Below are 22,588 nucleotides of genomic sequence, written 5' to 3' on the forward strand. Positions count from 1 at the left end.
AATGCGTACAGGGGGCAAAGCAGATCTGTGCTCTGCTAAGCAGGGAGGGCTTGTGTTTCCCGGAACAAGGGCTGATGAAATATCCACTGTATTTAAACATAAACTATGTATCTTTGCGAATAAACGCTGGGGGTGTCTGCCGGCTAGTTTCCATTGGAACTTCAGCTCCAGATGGTCACAGATTTCAAGAACAAATTAAATTATGTATTTCTTCTTCCTAATTGTTCTGTGGTGGCTTAAGAGAAGGGATGTAGAACACTGCAATAGAATTCCTCTAGCTGTTCTGTGTTATGTGAGAGGAGGAAGAATCTATCTGTGCTTTTATAGGCACAGGGTGGGGTTTTTTTAATTTCTTTTTTTTTTTTTTTTTCCTTCTTAACAGAGCTGAAGTTTGAGGATAGACAGCTTCTCACTGAGGAGCCAAACTTTCCCCACCTCTTAGGTTCTGGGAAAAAAAGAAAGTGATTAAAAAAAATGTGGCTCTGAACACGTGCTGTGGCAACTAAGGCTCCGGTACTTCATGGAGTTGAGGGTAGGCAAGTTCCTGCTGTGCCAGGATCCCTTCTAACATCGTGTGCTGCTCTGCAGAGGGGAATAGAACCCACGGGGGGCTTCCTGCAGGATCCGTGCTGTGTTTGCAGCACACCTGAGACAATTCCAAATTGAGAGGATCAGGTGCTCTGTCCCTTTCTGCTTTGAGTGCTGTGCTAATTGTTAGCAGCCGTGTGGGAGATCCTTTTAACTAGAATAGACGATTTTTCTTTGGCTCACTTCCTGCATGGAAGCACTTCATTAAATTATCCTGCTGCAAAGACACGTCAGGCTTTGACACAGCATTGTTCCTGGGACAACTTGCTTGAAAAATCTTGGAAGCATTGATTGAAAGTAGTGAGCACATGCTCCCCATAGTGGTGTCCCCTTCTCTGAAATGAAGAAAAATACTTCTTTTTAAAAGCAGAAAGACGGGAGGGGTGGGAAGTATCAACACAAGAAAAAACCTTAGTTTGTCATCTTCCAGCTGACAAAGCCATGCACGGTAATTTGCAGGGCCTTAGTGAATGGATGGTCCAGCATCCATTCCTGTGGAAGATTGTGCCATAAATAACAAAGATTTGTGTTGTTGTCACCTTCACGACATCAGCCAAGCCATTTTTTTGTGTTTTCCTGTTTGATAAATGAGCCCATTTAGTTCCTTTGTGAAAAGAATGTTTCTGTTGTGACCAGAGTTCCCTGTGCTCCAGAGTGTGTGGTTGCTCTGGTGGCGGAGGCTTCTCCTGGGAGAAGGAGTTCAGGTAGCCCAGTGAAAAACCATAAACCAGAAAAATCTGAGTCCTGGATGAACCCCGATTTTAGCCAGACTAACCCACTGCCTGTCTGCTGTATGTGCATGTACACAGATACTCTAATCTGCTGAAAGATTAGAGAAAAGAGGTAATTGTGTCTATAAAATGTCGCTTTCTGTAGAGCTATATATTTATATAATCTTTTGGGGTTTTTTTCCTGCAACTATTCAGTTAACATGCCATAATTTTGCAACTAGTCATGTGCTTTATTGCAACTGTAACTCTTGCATTTCCTGTCTTATTTTTACCTTAGTCTTCATATATGTTGCTTGGGTTTTGTTGTTTTTTGGTTTTCTGGGGGGAGAGTGTGGTTTTTGGGGGGTTTTTTGTTTGTTGGTTTGGGGTTTTTTGCTTTTTTTGGTGCACACACAGTTTTAGTGTCCTGTCACCAGAGTTCTCTCTGGGTTAAAATTGAGATGCACGTTTGACTTGTGCAATCAAGTCCCTCTGATTTAAGGATTATTGACCTTACTCGAGTGGGACCATCCCTGTATCCTCCATCCCAGGGGGCAGAAAGGTTCCTGCTCTCCTCTGGAGGGCCGAGTCAAGGCTGCTTTGTTTGCTGCTGCAGTTTTGCTCATGGCAATTTAGGGTCACTTGTAGAGTGGAGGTGTTACTTTGGTCCTAAGTAGGCTGCTAATATTTTCTTTCTAACATAATATCTGGTGGAATGCTCATGAAAAAATGAGCACATACATTTTATGCCTGGTGGCCTCCAAAGGCAAAGTGTATTAAGAGAATTCATCATTTTTATAGGAGCGTAAGAAAGACTATATTTTAATCTCCCTGGAAAAAGTATATAAATATATACAAATGTAAGCCTTTAATACAGAGGAACCCTTGGTGGTGCAGGCAGTGTCTGAAATGTGTCACTGTGGGGCTGGAATGAACCACTTTGAACCATTGTCTGCAGTGAGGGAATGACACAGAATTGTATTGCCCTGAGGAAATCACAAGGTGTGATTTGGGTTCTCTGTGCAGGCAGACACACCTGTGAGTGTTGTAGGGCAACAAAGCTGTGTGAGGGGTGTCAATGGCCCTGTAAAGGTACCGGCTAATATTTTTTATTTGAGTGCATGGTGTGAGTTTTCTTATGCTGTAGGGATACTCTGACGGCACAACTGTGAAACACTCCCCACTTTGAAATGTCCAGAATTTACCTGTGAGTTCCCAGTAGCCTCTGATCATGGAAATCGCATTTATATGACATAACTCACTCTGTGCTCACTGGTTTACTTTTGTTTAAAAATGAATAGCATACTTTCTGTAACTTGATAGAAATACCATTCTTTTTATTAGAGGCTGTACTGATTAGTCTTTCTCCAGGTAGTTTTTAAAGTATTCTCATTTACTCTGATACAGTATATGCATGCCATTATCCCTTTGACTGTAGTTCACTTTGTTCTCTATGTCTGTATTTTTTAGGACCCTTGAAACCAGAAATTACCATAACTTACATTGCCGTTTCAGCTATATTCTTTAACAGTGGACTCTCCTTAAAGACCGAGGTACAGTAACTTCTCATTGCTTTGTTCCTGTTACGCTCTAAAGATTTTTGTGTTCCTTTTGATCAGATTTGAATGTAACTGCAGTGGTGGTGGTGCTGGGAGGATGGCTAGCAAGAGAAGATAAATGTGTTTATCTTCTTAGGTGTTTAAGGAATAACCCTCCTCAATTTCAGGAAATGCTTCACAGAGTAACAAAGGTGCTGGAGAGAAGGATAGTGTGAATAAATGTCACCCACTGAGGTGAAGTGACTGACAGTATTTTGGGCAGTGTGCCATGTCTTACCTTGAACTTGCATCACTTTTTTCCATCTGTGGTACCAAAAGCAATATACTGATGTAAATCAGTACAGGAGCTGATGTTTCTGTGCAGGTAGCTGATCTCAGATTGTTTTGGGAGCAGCAGTTGGGGCTGGTGCTGTTATCCAGCTTTGTGAAGAAGCTAGGCCTTTCCTGAATTTCTGCCGTGGGGTAGAACACAGAGGAAGAAAATAATTTCTCACCTTTTACCTTGTGCTATTACTTTCTTAAGTGTACATTGAAAACAATCCTTACATGTGTTAGGTGGCCAGGTCGTGTTTTTATTAAAATACTCTGAGGCATGTTTTAGTTTTAGTTGTTTAAGGTACATCCTAAAGTTCGTGTTATTACTCAATATGCCTTTTTTATTGGATTGCAAAGTATATGGCTTCTGCTTTTGGCTTTATTTGTTCTTGACCTGTGTATCAGCTGTTCTACCTGAGATAATGTCTTAGTTAGATGGAAACTAGTGTTTGCTGTACCTTATGACAGGATGGAAAGTTTATAAGTGTTAACAGAGACCTTCTGATTAATCTGACAAACTCAGAAATAACTGATGCTCTTTTAAGGTTACACTTCTGATTTAATCTCCTGTGTAAGTGCATGCTCAAAATATTTTGCTAACATGTTCAGAAAGCATTTTACAGAATAATTGGCAGCATTCAAGGAAAGCCTGTCTGTGCATAGCCTTGTTACACTTCCAGAACCAGAGGTGACCAAGGTCCTCTCACATTTGTAGAAATACTCTGTGTTCCCTTGACAAGAACATTTGATTCCACCTTAATATAATGCTATTTCAGTTTGCAGTGGCTGGCTAGCTTGCTCTTTTAAAGCAAATGCCTCCCGTAGGGCCCCAGAAATTAAATCAATCCTTGAGTTATCCATTCCAAGGAGGAGTTTGGCAAGCACTGAGAACACTGCTTGCTCTGTGTGGGTGTTTGCTCAGAGGGGTCCGGCCGGGGCTGGGTGGCAGCAGGGACCCACAGCAGGCAGGAGGGGCTGGGATGAGCTCCCTGAGGGGTGTGAAATGCTGGGGAACACAAGGTGACCTGTTCTGTCTGGGGTGCAGGGACAGAGCCAGAGCTGGCAGCTTCCACCAACTGTTTTTGAGGTGCCTGATGTATTTTTGGACGACCCTTGTAAATTGTTTAAGAGGGTGAAGGCTGTTTCCTCAGCGTTTGTCCTGTGATCATCCAGTCTAGGGCATACTTTTATACTAATAACTATTCTGAATAACTGTTACTGTTCTCAAAGGCAATCACTGGAGACATTTTCAAGAGTGGTGATTTAGATCTGCAAAGATTTTGTTCCATGAATACAGCATCCCTCCACGCAGTAGGTTGGCTGTGTAGTATCACCTTCCTTGCTCCCTGGAAGTTACAACAGAATCTTCTTGAAACCCTCTGGTTTTGAGGCACTTTCCAGTTGTAAAAATATGAAATTGAAAGGGTGCTTCTGTACGTGAGATCTAGATAAAGATGTTTAATGCATCTGGAGCATCAGCTGGAGAATCCCAGCAAATTACATTTTGAATGAGTGCCATCAGTTCTTTTGCACTGCTTACTTGAAAAGAGTGTGAGTTACTGTGAAAGGAGGAGGAATTTTTATTCTCAGTCTGCAAGGTTTGAAGTGAGTTGAAATGTGCAAGGCTCTTTCCTTGTACTCAAAAACCTGTGTAAAGGTCCTTGAAGTGCCTGAAAAGGCACAGACTGAGAGACACAGAGTGAGCTGAAGAGATTTTTTTCTTTAAGGGTACTTGATCACCTCTCTGGAGTGCTCTTACACTATATAAAATTAAATTTTTCTTTGTTGTTTTCTGAGTCTCCAGTGGTGCTTTACATTTATTTCTCTGAAATTTATGACTTAACAGTTTCTAGCTTTTTATAGTCTTGGTGTTCTTTCTTTGTTATTCTTCATCAGTCAATTTTTTTTTCCTATTGATTTCCTATCTGTTGATACAATAAATAATCAAAGTCTGCTACAGATTACTTTGCTTTTAAGGAAAAAAATAACAAACATTAAAAAACCCCAACACCACAAATGAAAGCTTGGTAATACAAACATCCATAAACATCCTTTTTTTCCCCCAGTATAAATGAGAATCACACTTTGTGGCTCTCTTTAGACAGAGGAACCTGAATTCCTGTGCTCATGACAAGTTTTCATGCCTCTTGATATCAAAAGTCAGTAGAGTAAACAGCCATCAGTGCAGTTAACACAGGTTTTGAAGCCGTGACAAAGTGCTAAGGCTGCCTGCTGAAAAGCTGTGTTCTGAGAGCTGCACTCTCATTGAAGTGGTGGACAATTCTGTGGAAAAATGCCCAGGAGCAGACAGCTTTTATGTTGTCTGGATGTGCTTCATTATTCAAGAGGAGATCAGATGATCCCTACAGGTGCTTTTTGACATGCACTCCTTTTGTATTGTAAAGCTGCTCCCAGTTTTAAAAGCACAAACGTGATCTTGCCTCAGCTGTTATGACTGCAACTTCCTCTCTTCTTTTCTTTTGCAGGAGCTGACAAGTGCTTTGATGCATGTGAAACTGCACCTTTTTGTCCAGCTTTTTACACTTGTGTTCTTCCCAACAGCAATATGGGTCTTTCTTCAGCTCTTATCAATCACACCTATAAACGAATGGCTTTTAAAAGGGTATGTTTAACCATAATGCAGTGAAATATATTTGTAGCTGTTGTCCTAAAGGGCTGCTTATCCTGCAACTGGTGTTTTGTTGTATTGTGAACAGATTTTGCTGGTTGTTCTTTGTGCTTCTGCACAAAGTGCATGCACAGGGTCATCCCTTCAGGAACCTGGGCTCATTTTTAGGAAGGCTGGACAGTCTGATGTGCAGGGCAGCTGCACCAGGTTAGTTTTCTTTTTCACAAACCAGCTGAAGTGCTGTGCTGGGTCTCAAGGGAGGTGGGGAGGAAAGACAAGGAATACTGAAGAAAAAGCATACATCAGTGAATAAATATTGTGTGTGCCACATGCTGGTCTTCTGTTTTTAAGTAGTTGGCATTGAGTGGGTTCAGGATCTGCTTCCAGCTAAATTATGGGAGGAAAAAGAGTAAAGTTTTTGCAGGACAAGAACCTTGTGATGAGCAGAAGCTGAGTTACCATGAAAACTGTGTTTTAAATCTTGGGTGGACACTGCCAGTGTGCAAAGCTGCGTTGATGGTGTACTAGGGATAGGTGCTGTGTGAAATAAAAAAAAGTTAAAAGGGTTTTTTTTCAGTGGGAGGTCAATACTTAGTGCCACGCAGGTATACTGGAATGTTTGGATGTAAAAATCAATTATTTCAGAAAACTACTGAAAGAACCCCCATTGTTTCTTACTGCTTGGTGAAGCATTGCTTGGGGAGTTCCTTGTCTTAAAAGTTTAATGAAAAAGCTGCTCATGCTTATGTTTCTACAAGGCCTAAACCTAAAGGAGCATTTCATTCTGTTTGTAAGAGGCTTCTCCTGGTGCTCCATCCAATGTGGGTTGGTCCAGATGATGGTGAGAAGGTGACATTGAGACAACATCAATAAAAGTTAACACTCTTTTGCTTAACAGGGTCAGTAAAGCAAGGAAGTAACAAGATTGCTGTGTGATCATTTACATTTAGCTGTTTGTAGTACAGGGTATTCTTCAAAGGAAAATAAGGTTTGTTGCTTTGCAATTATTTTGAAATGTATAAAATAGAGGAGAAACTGACATCCTCCCAAGGATCTTAAAAGTTAATTTTTTTGTTAGCTGACCATGTTTTGCATTGACAACTTGTGGTTGGATTTATATAATATTACGTTGGTTGCCTCTTCCTTTCCCACAGTGCCTGTAGCTGACAAAGGGAATACTGTCATTGTCACTTACCTGTTTCTTCTCTTTAAGCTTTTTTGTGTATTTCCAGAATATCAATTGCACTGTAATGTGCACCCTGGTGCCTGGATTTAATACTTCTGTTTGCTGCAGCTTTTTGACACTGCCTTTCTCAGGGGTTCTGCTGACATAGTTACGAATGCAAAGCAGTTCACCACTAGTAATTGATGGTTCTGAATCACAATCTCAAGCTCCAATACTTGAAATCATATGTAGATTCAGCACATCTGGGGATTTTACAATTTATTTTATTCCATGCATTACTGTTCCTTCCAAGTCAACACAGCTTTTCTTCAGAGAGAAGACAATAATAAAAAAGTATCTTGGATTTCTAAAGTGTAAGAGAAAGCTGTTGATGATTTGATGGCAGTCAGGCGATTTTATCTGGAAGTCTGTGATAGATGTGTAGAGACCTTTGTGAATGAGAGCTGCAGTGCTGCAGATGGGGAGTGGTGTCACTGAGTGTTTGTGCTTTTACACGGTGACATGACTCTCCACGTGGTGAGAGATGGCACAGAAATGCTGCCAGCAGCAGTGCCCGTCCTGTGCAGGGCTGTAACTGCTTGGCAACTGATTGCACTGCTCAGGTGAGAAGTTTCCACTCAGCTGTTTGGTATTTTAAGGCTGTAGGTTGCTTAGTTTGGCCTCCTATATGGAATGTAACATTGTTTTTGTTGTTTCCAGCTTGCAGACAGTGGGCTGCATGCCACCTCCTGTGTCTTCTGCTGTGATTTTAACCAAAGCTGTTGGTGGGAATGAGGTGAGTTTGCATTTTGGCTTTTTTAAACAGGCTTTCAAACAAGTTTTTATTTATGGTGAACGCAAGTGGCAAAGCACAGACAGAAATGTGATGCTGGTGTGGTTTGTAAAGCATTCTGGAATTAGTGCTTGGATTGTCTTGGTGTCAAAGAAGAAAAATAGTGATATATTATGTGCTGGCATTGGTGAAACTGAAAGAAACTCACTTTTCTGAGGTGATATAGGGGCTTCTGATAGAAATTAGAGTTGAGAGATTTCTGGTGGTTGCTTCACTGTGATGTTCTTGTGCTGTGTTGTTGCTATTGCATGGACCAATAGATTGCAGTGAAGTCGTGCCCTTGCAAGGATTCTTTGGATGTGTTCAGTATTAAGAAGCCCTGTAGCAGGAATTTCTCAAGTTTGAAGCTGCAAACGTAGCAAGTGATGTGGCAATACAAACATGGATTTAAATCTTAAATTGTTATTTGAGAATGCATGAAGTGAAAATTCAGGGAACGTGGTGATGCAATGCAAAGTTCTCAACAGACAGGAAATGCTGGAGTGGAAGTTGTTGGTGTAAACTCTGTTTGGTCGTGATAAATTTCTGCTGTAAAATGGCATATTCTGGTATAATTTCAGACTCTTTATTTCTCCACACAGCTCTTGCTGTTTTCAGGAAGGCCAGCTCAATGGCATTTAGGAAATTAATCCAGCTGTGCTAATTAATGAGCTTGTTTCCTTTAGTTTTGCTTCCTCATAGCTGCTGAAAGTGGCGGAGACCTGGTAGGTGAAGAAAGGAGGGAATTAACATTGACAGGTGGGATTTACACCTAGGGCTGCTGGGTGCTGTTCTGAAGGGTTAAAGGCAGATCTTAATTCAGCCACAGAGCTCCAGTGTGAGGTTGGGTGGTTCACTCCAACCACACGTTTTAAATACGGCCATTAGTTGTGAACTTCTCATTTTCTGAGTTCAGGCTCTTGGGACCGATTAATGTCAGCTTTGAAAACACATGCTAGCCTGGAAGAGATTGAAGTTGTACTTTGTACTGACAAAGTGCTGTTTAATTGCTTTATCCTCTGAAGAGAGACCCAAAGCATTTCAAGTCAACCATCTCTAATTATGGGCAATCCTGATGCACGTCACTGTCTGCCAGTTTGCTACCTTGGAAAGAGAACCATCAAACTGTCTGATGGGGGTGTGGGGAGTAGTTAGTATAAAGAAATAATTCAAGTACCTAATGGTGATCAGCAGAGAAATGAGAGGTTTTCCAGTTAGGATTCTGCATGTAGATGCTGTAAATTACAGCAGGATCCCACACAGTGAGGATTAAATGAGGTATGGAGTGAGTGCTCATTCAGCACTGTTGGTGCTATCCTTTGAGCAGGGTGAAGATCCTCTGGAACAAACTACACTGAGATTGGTTAGTTAAAGCAGTGTAATACAGTGTGCAGGAGGAAAAGAGGGACTTCAGTTTCTTGACCATTAAAATGCACTTTTTTATGGTGATGTCCTTCAGGGGTGGTGAGGGCGTGTGCATTTTACACCAGCTGAAAAATGGTTGTTTCCTATTACATGATTGTACAAACCATGGAACAGAAAGGTAAGCTTTAAACTCTGATTCTTCTGTGCCAAACTGGCATTGGAGGAATGTAAAGATGTCTGCCTGGTAGTGAGTTCTACAGATAGTTACTGACAGCAGAACTGGGTCTTGGGAACTGAGGGCTCCCAGTCAGGCTCAAAGAGAGTCTGTAAAGGAAAAACTCCTTTAAAGAGCTCAGTGTAGTCAAAGCGTGTGGCAGAGTTATTGCCAAACCTGAGCAGGTTTCCAAATGCAAGCATATGTTTGGAATTTGATGTTTCTTTCTCGTTCAGACTAATTTTTCTTCTGAAGATCAGCAAATCACATCCCTCATGCTAAGGGAGAAAAACAGTCTCACATCTCTCCTTGCTGCACTTCACCTGAGCTGTTACTGATGTATTTCTTTTTCTGATTTAAGCAGAACACTGCATTTTTTCCCATTTTGGTTTGAATCCATTCTGATAGATGAAGAATTTAAACCTGGGAGTCAACTGGAAATACAAATGGTTACACTGTGAGAGCATTTGTTCATAATAATGCTTCTTAAACTGCTTTTTGCCTTATCCCTTACCTAGAGAAATTGATTTGTCTGAGGATGTATCTACACTGCATAATGTAATATGGAGATAAATGAGCTTGCTGAGAAGGAATAGAGCAAGGAAGCTGCACGTGAGCTAATTAGTGTGAGAAGGGTCCTGCTGCTGCAGAGTGCAGGCACACCCTCAGTAACTGCTCTGAACACCTCTTTGCATGGCTCAAAACCCAGCACTTCAGAGCTGTGGTGGTTGCCTGTGTTAGGACAGTGTAGAGGGGTTGAGATTTCTTTGTCTGAGTAGAAGTGACTGTTACTTGTCAGTTTGAATGTGGATTATTCTCTGAGAAATATCAGGTCCTGGTCATGGTGGAAGCAGTGCATCTGGGCTGGGCAAACACGGTCTCTGTTTTTAGCTCTGTCATCATTTGGGTAAAACAGAGTGAGTTATTGTGTCTCTGGGGTTGGCTGTGATGCATCATGGCACATTTGTGAAGTGTTTGAAGATCAGTGCTGAAAAAGTCTGGTCTGAGATCTATATTTTATTGGGTAATTAAGTATTTGGTCAAGTGCTTAGAAAGTGACCCACATCATTAGAGGCTACTTGGGTGGTGGGTTTTGCTGCATAATTAGAAAATTTGGTTGTGAGATAATAAAAGGGAGACTTTCTTTCTTCTCTCTGTTTCTCCCTCACCCTGATTGTCCATCATTGCTCCTGTTGTCTTTTCCTATTTTACTTTCATTAACCCTGCAAGCATCTTTCTAAAGCAGCCTGTTCCTGGCTTTTGTCACAAATACTCTTAGTTCATTAGCAAAGCCACTTTCAGGCACTGAATGTTAGTCTGATACATACAAAGCCCTCTATGAATAAAAAAAAGGTTCATGTCTTGACTGGTGATAAATGAGGAGGGATCTCCATAAGAATCAAAATCTGATTTTTAATTTGTTGATGTTTTCTCAATTATTTAGTTGTTTCTGACAGTCAGTCAGTTTTGTGTAGAGGACGGTCCATGAAGCTAAAACAATTGGAATGAAAAGCAGAAGGTCTCACATTTGTTCTTTGCTGTTGTACTGTGAAGGGTCAGGATTTTAATGGTGTAACTTGACACAGCACCCAAGGCTTTGTTGTGTCATTTTTTTTTTCAACAAGTCTTGTAGTTTTTCGGTGAAATTATAAAAATAATTTCTTCAAAAGTCTGCAATAGAGACAAATAAATATGTCAACATTTCAGGGCACTGTGAAGACAAATCTATTAAAAGCTCAGAGATACTGAGACAGAAGTGCTGTAGAGATGCCAGATATTACTACAAAGTATTCAGACAGCAAATGTCATACTCTCCTTAAGAATCAAAGTAATGAAGAAAAGAGATTGAAAATTAGATCTATAAGTCTATTATCAGTTTGGGAGAAAAAGCAATTTGTGATGACTTTTATGGCAGCTTAATGACATGCTTTTGAAAAGTGTAACATAACAGGCAGGAGCTGTGATGGAATTGTACAGATAAATCGTTGCAGACAGCTCATTTTGTTGAGGAATACTTTGGCTATTTTGCTATCTCATACACCACACAACCACTGAGGGTTTTTTGTTATTGTTCAGTTGAGCTATGGGTTGTACAAATCCTCTTCATCAATGTGATCTTATGTTTTAATTTTTTTTTCAACTTTACTGTGGCTCTGTTATGCCCTTTTGTAAAACAAGGAGCTGCATATGCAAGACAAATAGGCTACAATAAAGAAAGCCAGAAAGGTGTTCGTGAAATAAGGCATAAAGTAAAGAAATAGTTCTATTATTGATTTTTAGATTTGTTTTTTGAAGCAGATATAGAACATAAAACTGAGTACAAATTTGCAAGGTCCACAGCTATCTGGGAAAGAGTCAAGGGAGAGCAGCAAAAATTAGCCAACAAATAATATGCAATAGTTTTAAATGGTATTTTGAAAAACATAACACATGGGTAGTTTCTGAGAAATGAAGACTGGAAAATTCCTTTGTTTGTCTCTGTGTTTTTTTGGATTTTTTTTTTAGTAGAAATAAAGAAAAAGTGAACTCTAACACTACTGTAAAGCCACAGGAAAGATATTGATTTCTCTAAAAATATCTGAAGTTCTTTGAACTGTATATACATGTACATTAACCTTTTAGAAAACAAAATAAAATGAATAAAAAGAAGTGCAAGCTCTAATGGTTTGTGATTCATTCACTGATGCACCAGTGTACCATGAGTGTTCACCCTTGGAAGGTAACACATGAACATTGGGAAACAAAATTGTTTAAGATCTTCAAAGAAACTAAATGTGTCATGGTGTTTAGTTGTCTTTTATAATGTAGTTTTTCTTCTCTAAGTCAGTAGTGTTGTCTAAAATTTGATTTCCAGATTGCACTTAAAATATTCATGTGTCCAGTGTTTGTTTATGAAAGGGTAAATAATTTAATTCTGTTGTTTTGAAATGTGATAATGTAAAAGGAAAAGCATTATCATGATTCTTTTTTTTCTTTCCTAAGTAGTAAATTTTGTCTGCCTACACAGATTAAACAATTTTAAATGAAAATTAAATAATTCTACTATTAGATACTACACTGAATTCACTTTAAAAGTGTATGAGGGTTGGAGGGCAAGATGCCTGTACTCCACCTGTAAAATACAAAGAATTACCTTTGTATGTACATAGGACCTGTTGTGGTATGAAATTCACTCACTCTATTCTAGTATTGCAATCTGATTTTTGATGTATCCTAAGAGTTTACTTTTCTTTTATGGTTGCTGTGCTTTGAGCAGATGGTTTTTATTGAACTATTTATTGATATTTCGGGTCTTTTCCTTCCCTGAGTGGTGAGTGCATTTTATATCCATCGATGCATAGGAGGAGCCCAAATTATTACTTACAATATGAATTTTATCTCTGTAATGTGTTCCAGTCGTGCAGCTCCATTAGCTATCTCGAGTTCCTCAGATCCTCCCAAGTCTGTAACCCAAAGCAAGTGGGAGTCTTTGAGGTTTTTAATTCTCTCACTGATCTCCTTTTGTTTATCAGTAGCAGTTGTAACAAACCCACTGGTTGAGAGGGAAGGGGATTTTCAAAGGCACGCAGCTCTGCTCTTAATTCAGCAGAGCAAATCCGGGCTAACAGAGGTGTGTGAAATCCCCACTTCAGCTCCAAGCTCTTCACTTTGTACAGAGTTTCAGATTCTCCAGCACCTTGAAAAGCAGCTGATTTACCAACCCAAGGTGTCAGTGGTTGACATGGGGTAAGATTTAATTTTGGCCCTCGTTGCCATTACCACTGACTGAGGGTCTTTCCTATGGCTCGTAAGGTGTCCAGTGGAAAAACTCCTGGCAGTGCAGGAGAGTAGGGAAGGACAGGACTCTTAGAGCTGTGCAGTTCAGATGTGTAAAACAGAACTTGCAGTCCTGGGTATGTTCAGCCTTCCCCTGTGGCAGTTCTGCCTTCATCTAGAGCACTGTAAAACGGTGTTTAAATTGCACTGAGCTGGGCTGTGGTGGAGGCTCCCTGGAATCCTCACAGCCCTGTGTTTTTACAGCCACAGCTGTCCTGGATGTGACTTTGTGGGAGTGTTTTAGAGGCTCTGCTGGTGCTGTTGTGCAGTGCCTGGCTGGGAGGCCAGCACTGTCTGATTTTTGTCTGCTGTGGCACAGTCACTGACCCTGAAAGCTGTTTGTGGCATAAAGATGCCAGGACAGGAGAGTCTCGCTCTCACGCTTGACAAAAGTGGCCTTTTACAGAAAGGTGGTTTGAATTTGTCTTGTTCTGCAGGTTAATTCAGTGTGAAGTTAGACTGTGCAGGAGCTTCCTTTATTTAGCAGTGAGTGCTGTATGAAATGCATTGTGTATGCAAAGGGAGCATTTTTAACTGAACATTTCAGAGCTCAGCTAACCAGGTAGGCTGATGCAGTCATTCTGGTAATTACGAGCTAAAGAGAGAATTACTGGCCTTGAACTGAACTGTGTGTGAGCTGCTAAGGTGGGAGCAACAGTGCATTTCCTCAATTAGTTTGCCAGTTTGTGTGTGTTACTGTAGTGAAATTTTGTAACTCCCTGTTCTAGCACATATTGTGCATTATTGCACCAGGATTCCCAAAGTGTTGAATTTCCAGTGTGTGGATGACTCTGCTTAGTTAGACCAATTTTTTTGTTACATTTTTAAATGATCTTTAATGGTATGGTTGTAAAAATCTGTAATCTATATGGGGATGTATACTTGAGGCACGCTGTGTGAGTGCTCCAGCTGCATATCCAAAACCTTTTAAAAGGAAATCTCAATGAGCCCTGTGGGACAGAGTAAATTATTACATGTGGTGAACTCTTAAGTCATAGACCAAGGTCATGGCAGTGAGAGTGTATTTCAAAAAGGTTTTATCTGTGCTTGGAAAGCAAATGAAATCTCTCATCATTAACTTTAGAATTATAGTTGTAAGAGGATTTTCACTAGAGGTGAAAGATCAACTTCATGGCGGACATAATGGAGTCTGAAAAGTTATTTCTGAGACATCATACTGGGGTGTGAAACACTCACTGAGGTTTCCACATTATTGAGTTTACAGCCTGGAATCCGGATACGGAAGATCAGAATGGCTGTAATCATTGCTACTGTTATGACTTTATTTCAACCTTGGCAAAGGGGGAAAAAATTTAATTTAAATTATATTGTAAAGACTTTAAAAAAAAAATCCTAAATTTTCAGATGTGTCAGTCTCTGCCATTGCACACAGGCTATTTAATAATAATAATAATCCCTCCGTAGGAAGATAATTTAGTAAACCTGAGTGATCTTAATGAATCCATCAAAGCACATGTGCATGCATGTCCTTATCTGCTGATAGCTCACATAAATCACAAAGAACAAATGGTGAAGGGAAACAGACAGAAAAGCATAAGTAGAGCTGAGGTTCTTAGAGACCCAGATTGTTATTCTGTCGGTGGAAAGAGATATTCATTTGTCTGTTGATTCAACACTGTTCTGTTTTGCTAAACTCTGTGTGTGTACACGCATCCCAGTGGTACCAATGAGCAGCGGGAACCTGCCCAAGAGCAGAGCCTGAACTCTGTGCCTGCACTCGGGACTGGTGGTGAAATCTGCCAGTGATGGGCTGCACTTGAAAGATGAGCATTAAACAACCCATCACCAAAAATGCACCTTCCTGAAACTCCCAGTAGATAAAACTCAGGGTTTTATCTCATCTCTTCTGCAAATAACCACAAAATACTACCTTGTAACCTTGATTTCTTTGTTTGAGTTGATTCCTCATCATTACAATGCAGTTCTCTTGAAATTTAGACTATTTAATTATATGTATTATATAACTGTAACCTCAGTTCTATAGGTAACAATGTATACATGGATACAAATTTAAAATGCTAGCCTGTGCAGGAATTGTGTGTAACTTTGTTTTATGTAAATATGGACATAAGGATACTTTATAACTGAGGTACTTGGTGAGAGCTGTGCTCTCTCTGCGATCAGGATTCAGATGTGCCTGTTTGTGTTTAAAGTGTGTAAAACCCTCCTCACTGTTGTAGCAGCACAGTTGTGCTCAGCACCCTCCCAGTTCTTCCCCCCTGGTATTTCTGCATGACATAAGCCCTTGTGCACCATGTGTGAGCATTCTGTCATATCTCAAAGTGATCAGGCTGATTTTAATCCCTCTCCTCTTCCAAATCATCAGCCAGTTGCAGCATGCTCTGTGTCATCTTCCCTGCTAGTATAAAACACAGTGTAAATCTGTAGTAGTCTTCTGTTTCCCTGACTGTCTGGTTTTAATTTCAGGCAGTGCTTCCCACTTGCAAGAGGATTTTACGCTCATACTTGTCATGCTAATGTATCACACAGTATCTTGTGAGGTGGATGGCTCATTTAGAACACTTCCAGGCTGTGTTCATGCTTGCTTTATCAGCTTGTGGGTGTTTTTGTTTGGTTTCTCAGCAGTGGCAGGCAAGAGTGTCTTTAAATACTCTTAATATTTTTATGCAGCCTAATGCAGATCTGCCATACAAGCAGATTTTAAAGAGATTTCCTGTCTTTCAGGCTTCAATTTCCTTCTAAATTGTGTGATGCAAGGCAATGGAAAATTTAATTTTTTAAGGTTATTTCCTCCTGTGGAACATATTGTAACATGCTGAGACTTTATTCTGAACCATCTAATTTCTTAGATGTTTTTACGAAACTAGAAATAGTTGAATTGGCTTTTCCTTCCAATTAGCACGTGCCAGCTGCTGCCAGCAAAAGAACACCTGTGCTGCTGGTGAAGGTACCTGGAAACTTGGGCATGATCCTTCTCTTTTATCCTGGGGTAAATCTGATATTCCTCTGTTGAACTCAAGGCAGTGGGCTGGATCAGTGCAGGTGAGAGTCACAAAGGAAAACTGGATCTGTGTGGTTTCTGGTAGGTGGATCCCAGAGGCTGTAATTGGTGTCCTCGTGCAAAAGTGTGCAGCTGACATAAATGCCCAGCAGATGCATAAATAAGTAGAGCACTGCATTTTTATCCACTGTATTCTCAGGTTAAATACTGTCTTTTTGAAAATACAGTCATTATTTCAAATAACCGAAACTGCCTGTAATTTTAAAATAGAGAAGTAAAAACAAGCATCAGTATTGCTCATGCTGAAAATGCTTCTAGAGATGGAGCTCTCTTTATGGGCTAAGTTTATGTCATTCCCTTGAAGTCAGATAAGTCCCTACTTATCTCTAGGAAGTGTGTTCCTCAGGAAACATCACTGAGCTTTCCCTCTGCTATCTCCTTATGCAGGTATTAGAGGACTGTAAAATCATTTTATTAGCTGACAAACTGTGCAATCACAAGATAAGGAGCAGAGCTTTGCCCAGTGCAGGAAGTGTGTAGTTCTTCCATCTGCATTCAGAAGCCAATTCCTCTGGCTTTCACTGGAGGCAAAGGCAGCCTCCAAAACCCAGGAGAGTTTAATCAAAGTGGTTTATGGATGTTTTCTCCTGGGTTTGTTCATACAGACAGGAAGTAAACACAGAAATAAAATACCTAAACCAAGGAAAAGGGCATAGCATACATGTAGTCAGCAGTCAGAACTACAGAGCTGTACTGTTAAATGCCCTGGACTGGGAAAGAGGAGGGAACGTGTACCAGTTGTACAGATTATACAGACAGCATTTCAAATATGTGGGTTGAATCCTAGTTAGGATTCAGTGCTTAGGGGGGATTAATGGTTCTGCAGTGAGATCAATGCTTGAGCTGTGTGCCATTTAAAATATTACTCATTAAACCTTTTTGGTGGAGGCCAACTCGGTTCTTGGAGGAGTTCCTGTTCATGGTGGTGTTACTCATGTCCAGAATGGCTTTTCCTCTCTCTGTTCCACTGTAATGACAGAAAAATGGGAACTATTCCATTCCCAAATTATGAGAAGTGTTAACATGATTTTGTTTGAAGACCCTTTTCTCTGGAGTGTTTAATATTTGATCTGCTTTTGTGTGGACATCTTGGCGTTCCTGTCATGCTGCAGTGCTTTGTGCTTGCAGCTGTGGAGCTTTTGGAGAAGGGCTGAGGGGAGCTTTATCCACTCTTAGAAAACCTCACTGAAGAGCTGTAATTTCATAATAGACAGTGCCAGGCAGCATTAGCCACTGATGCTTGGATGCCCACAGAACAGAAAGCAATACTTAAACAGAGGAGTATTTATGTTCTGGAGCATTTGCTCATTTGCTGTTGGGGTCCTGGTGGTGGCCTTGGAATAAGGCTGCAGTACCTGTGTCTAGGCTGTAACTGCAGTATTGAACACAGTCTTACAAAAATGGGCCTTTAGGCACTATGAGAGATGTTCATTAGACCATGGATGTAGTGTGAATTTACTATAATTGAGATGTAGAATTCGTGAGAGATTTCTTTGCTTTTTGACTGCCTTTTTCTGTGTGTTTTTGTGAAGTAGATAACGTGGGGTTTTGTGGAGTTTTGTTTACTGTTGATTTAAAAGGAGCAGAGGAAAGGCAGCTGTGTGGGATGCACCCTATTTGAATTCTATGGCTGGTGAAGACAGAAGGTATTTGGTATCTACAGTGCATAAATAAAAAAATTAAAATTCTGCTTAGTTTGCACTTCATTCTTCTGTTACTTATATTGATGCCAACTCACCAATAAAGTCACTTTTTAAAAACGCCTTCGTTTGACCTGTTCTGCCTTAGAGCACTTTTGTTGTTACGCTTCAGTCTGGATTGTTCTGCAGTAGACACTGTGTTGATAAGTCCAATACAAGTTTTTACTGTGATGGTATGGAATATTTTATGACTTTTCTCGTTTCTGTTGTGTGAAACATCATAGCTGCTTGGAAGATTCAGCAGTCACAGAAGTCATGAATTAAACTCTAACAGGCTGATATCACAGCAAAGCTTTTAAGACAAACATTTGTTCAGCACGTGTTACCTACAGAGAGCATAAAACCAGTGTATGTTGCCCTGGTGCAACCTGTTAAGCTGGACTTAAACCTGCCTTTGGCTTTGGGTTTAAACCCTCCTTTGTCCGTGTGTGCTGCCCGTTTGACCCTGTGGATGGAGAGGGGCTCTAAGGCCAGAGCAGCCAGCCGGGCACTCAGCTGGATGTGCTGCAGTGGTCAGGGGTCATTCTTCAGGGATAACACTGCTGGCAGCCAAAACCTACAAATGACTCAGAAATAGAGTGTTTGAGGTGTTGGGGTAATTTTTAACAGGCTTTGAAAAACATTGTTTGATCATGCAGCATGTCTTGGTCTTTCAATAAAATTTTCATTAAATCCACCCGTTCGTTAAAGGTTTTTTTGAGGGTTATTTTTTGTTTGTTTGGGTTGGTTGTTTTTTTTTTGTTGTTGTTTTTTTTTTTTGTTTTTTTTTGTTTTTGTTTTTTTTGTTTTGTTTTGTTTTGTTTTTTTGTTTTTTGTTTTTTTGTTTTTGTTTTGTTTTGTTTTTTTTAAAATTTCTGTTTGCCTTTGTCACATGTTCTTGCTTGGATTATCATTCATTAGCTTCTCCAAAGAGATTACCAGTTCCTTAAGACAGGATCATGTACGTTCTGGTGTTCTGTGCTGGAGAGCTGAGAGGCCCTGGCATCCCTATAGAAATTTGCAGACAATTTTGATACTCTAGTCCACTCAAAAAATCTGCTGATACCGTAATGTTTTTTCCCTTGCCAGGACCCTCCTTGCCTGGTGTCATTTCTTGGGCTCTCCTGGGATGAGATTAGTCTAAAACAACAAAGTAGCCAGATGTCTGGTTCTGAGCCAGTCCCAGAGGCCAGGCCATGGTAGGCAACAGCAATCGCTGGGGGCTGCAGATCAAAGATACCTGAGAATTACTGATGGGCACACACTATGTGTCATTCCCATTATTAACAGTCTGAGAAAATTTGTATCCCTAATTAACCCTTTTGTTGGTTAAATTTTCTTGCCAGTACAGTCCTGTCTGTAAGAACTATTTGTTCTTTTTGGTACCATTACATGTTAGTTAAAGATTTTTTTTAAAGTAAATTAAATACTCTAATAATAGCAAAATTGTGTAACTCATTGAGATGTTTTTTATCGTGGTCCTTTGTAAATGTCAGAAGTGAGCATGATTTTTCTTTGTTTACTGTGCCATCCTTTGGGCTGGTGTCATTCTTATCCAGAATTGTGTCAATAATGATAGTTAACTTGTCAGGGCGGTGATTTTAGCTTATTGCTTCCTAATAATCTAAAATGAATTAGTATCTAATTTCAGGGATGGGATGTCTGCATATTATTGCTTTCCCCCTTACTGGTATTTCTAATTAAATGGTAATTAATATTTTTAGTGATTGACAGTTGTCTGTGTTATACATTTTGAAATAACAAACTGAGACTAAGTGCTGACTCTGAATTCTGGTAGTGCTTTAGGAATGAGTGACTCCTAGAGAGAGAAAAGAGAGAGGAAAACCTGATTGTGGCCTTCTGTGCTTCTCTTTTTTTATCCTCAGGTGGAAATAGGAAGGTTGTGAGTTTGGTATCTATTTTACTAAGTAATAACATTCTGTGTTGTTATAGAATTGAAGACAGAACAATTTTCTGACTTTTAAATAATAATGTATAGTCATCAGAGATACCTGTTGTTTTTTCTGATCACTAGAAATCATGGTCTTTAACATTATACAATATTATGTGTGGCAAATGCTGTGTGTGCAGTCTGGTTTCTGGTCACACTAAGTTTGTGTGTGGTTAATGTCTGTATTTCAGGTGTTTAACCATTCTAACAGGCATTTTGGAGTGAGCAGTAAGTGAAGAAAAGATCCCTGGAGTGCTTTAAAGGCTTGAATTGATTTGTCTGTCTCTGTCTTGACAGTCTCACTTCAGACCATTTTATTTGAGCAAGAAGCCCCAAAAGCTGACCTGCCTGAGAGTCTGTTGTGGTTTTTTGTACTTTCCCTTCTGTCACAGGTGGGTGACAGGATCTGCCTGCATCTTCCAACACAGCCATGGCTGCTGCTCCATTGTCCCCATTCCTGTCCAGCTGCACTCCCAGAGCTTTGTTTAAAACAAATCACCATCTAAAGAAACGGGAGGGAAAAGCTTTCTGGTGAACCAGGGGTATTTAACCTATAGCAGGTATAGAGGATCATTGTCTGAACATTTCAGTGAGGTTTGTAGTGTGAACAGGATGGAGACAGAGGTGCTGGGGCAGGGAGCTGCACAGGAGGGCTCTGCAGGCAGTGGCTGTTTTCATAAGCATGCTGGCACCCTGGATTTTAGATCTTTTTTGCATTCATATGCCATAATCCAGGCACAAGCATTCTGTGCTTGGCAGCTGCCTGCTGCCCAAAAGATCCTGCCTGGCTATCCTGACATGAAGAAATGAGGTCTCTGTAACATTCCAGTTCTGTTTTGCTCAGCCCTTGTGGGCTGCGTTTTTCCTGCTTTTCCTTCTCCACCATTCCCTTGGGAGGCGTTGCAGCAGTTTGGTTTGTCTGCACTGCTCTGCTGAAGGCTGCAGTCAGGACTGGGACAGGTGAAATCCAGGTGTGCATGGAGCTGTGTCTGCAAAGGCAGTGGGTGTGAAAGTGCCTCCCCTTGGGTTACCCCACACAGGCAGCAGGGAGCTTCCCAGGAGGGTGGGGAATCCCGAGATGAGGTTCTGGGGAGAGCCCTGCTGGATGGATTTGCAGCATCTGAAACAGAATTCCTTGTTCATTCTCTTGTTACCCGCCCAGAGCTCTTGGAAGCCATCCCACTACTGCTGACTAGCAAGAGCGTGACACAGTCAGCAAATTCTAGATGAGTTTATAGAAGTGGAGGCACAGCCATCTCCCTGTGTTTTCAGGCTGGTAAAATCCACGTGTTTTGATCACTAGTGCCGCCTCACCAGTTTAAGTTAAAAGGTGACTGGATCTGAGGTGATGTGGGAGATTCCAGTGCAGTGCAGGAGCAGAGAAAAGCAGTGCAGAGCTACTTCTTCTCACATGCCAACAACTTTTTATGTTGAGAGGTGAAGTTATGAGATGCAGTTGTTATTAAACAAGTACTTGGAGTTTGGAACTGGTGAAATTACTGATACCTTCTGCAAGTAGTTGTCCCCTGCTTTGTGGCACATTTCTGTACCACGAAATGTCATGAGGACCTGTAAAGCAATTCTTTATTTGGATTTACAGAAAACTGGCTTTAGAGCAAAGAGTGGACTCAGAAATAGGTGTAAATACCTTATACAAGTGTAGTGGATTTGTGTGGCAAAGCCAGGCTGCTACAGGGCATGGTCTGTGGGCAGGAGAAAAGCTGTAGTGAATTTTCCAAGCGCTATTCAGTTTTATGCCAGCAGTGATGGGAGAAGAGATGACGGAAGGATCAGAAGCTGCTTGACAAAGCCCTTCCTCTCTGAACTGCAGATCATAACACTCTAAATCAAGGCACAGGAATATATATATATATATCTTGTGGCTGCACAAGCAGTGTCCTGCCCATCCAAGGTACTTAGCAAAGCCCTGGGTGATGCTGTGTTTTATTGGTGCCCCTGTGACCCAGCAGAAATTCAGGGCCAGGGGCTGTTTTAACCGTGCCCCCTCCCCAGCTCAGAGGGCCGTGCTGCTAACGAGTCACAAAAGAACCTCTGCGCTGGGAAAATTAACTGCTTGTAAGCAAATGTTTTTAACGTGTGACACGGTTTTCATAATGTATACTTTTTGTTAGTGTTATGTATTTGAGGAATAGTAATAGGCAGAACTTGCCTAAAGATTGCTTTCTAAAATATTTAAATTACATAGCTAATGTTGTTTCCTGTGGTCTTTCTCTGACAGGCTATTGTGACATGGATTACTGTGCTTAACACTTCTTTGTACTGATAATATAACAACTGAGCATTTAAAATAAAGTGCACATTTGCTGCTGAATATTTCCTTCTTTGAGAGGGCTAGATTAATGAAAATTAATGAGGTTAGGGAAATTTTGCTTCACAAGTGATCAAGTAAATTGGGCTTTGCACAGTCTGCGAAACATTATTTTAACAAGACTGTATTACATTTCTGTTGTGCCTTCCATTGTTAAGGGTAATTAAAGAATATGTATGTTTTAATGAGAATAAAACTTATATTAGAACCAAAAGCTTTTCTCCTAGTAGTCTCTGAGGTTGTCTTGTACAATATGAGGAAAATACTGGTTTTACTGGCAAGTGTGTTTATTTTTCTTTTTGTTAAGTACTTTGTACAACTGTAAATAAAGGGTTTTTATAGAATTGGACTGAAATACACTGCATAGTAAGTAAAATACACTATATTTTTAAG

General features: G+C 40.5%; 1 protein-coding gene across 5 annotated transcripts in view; it reads left to right on the forward strand.

Annotated features, from left to right (window-relative positions):
* The window catches only part of SLC10A7 (solute carrier family 10 member 7), a 100,470-nt gene that overhangs the window by 2,234 nt on the left and 75,648 nt on the right, over positions 1-22,588 (forward strand). For 2 of the 5 annotated variants that reach the window (XM_063414972.1, XM_063414971.1), the window contains exons 2-4: positions 2,769-2,851; positions 5,659-5,795; positions 7,687-7,762. In XM_063414972.1, coding sequence (XP_063271042.1) covers positions 2,769-2,851; positions 5,659-5,795; positions 7,687-7,762 — 296 coding nt within the window. Of the gene's footprint in view, positions 1-382; positions 533-2,768; positions 2,853-5,658; positions 5,796-7,686; positions 7,763-22,588 lie in introns of those variants that run through there. The other 3 variants (XM_063414973.1, XR_010082582.1, XM_063414974.1) reach the window with 3 other exon arrangements.

Source organism: Prinia subflava, chromosome 18 (genome assembly GCF_021018805.1).
Source record: "Prinia subflava isolate CZ2003 ecotype Zambia chromosome 18, Cam_Psub_1.2, whole genome shotgun sequence".
Taxonomy (NCBI): domain Eukaryota; kingdom Metazoa; phylum Chordata; class Aves; order Passeriformes; family Cisticolidae; genus Prinia; species Prinia subflava.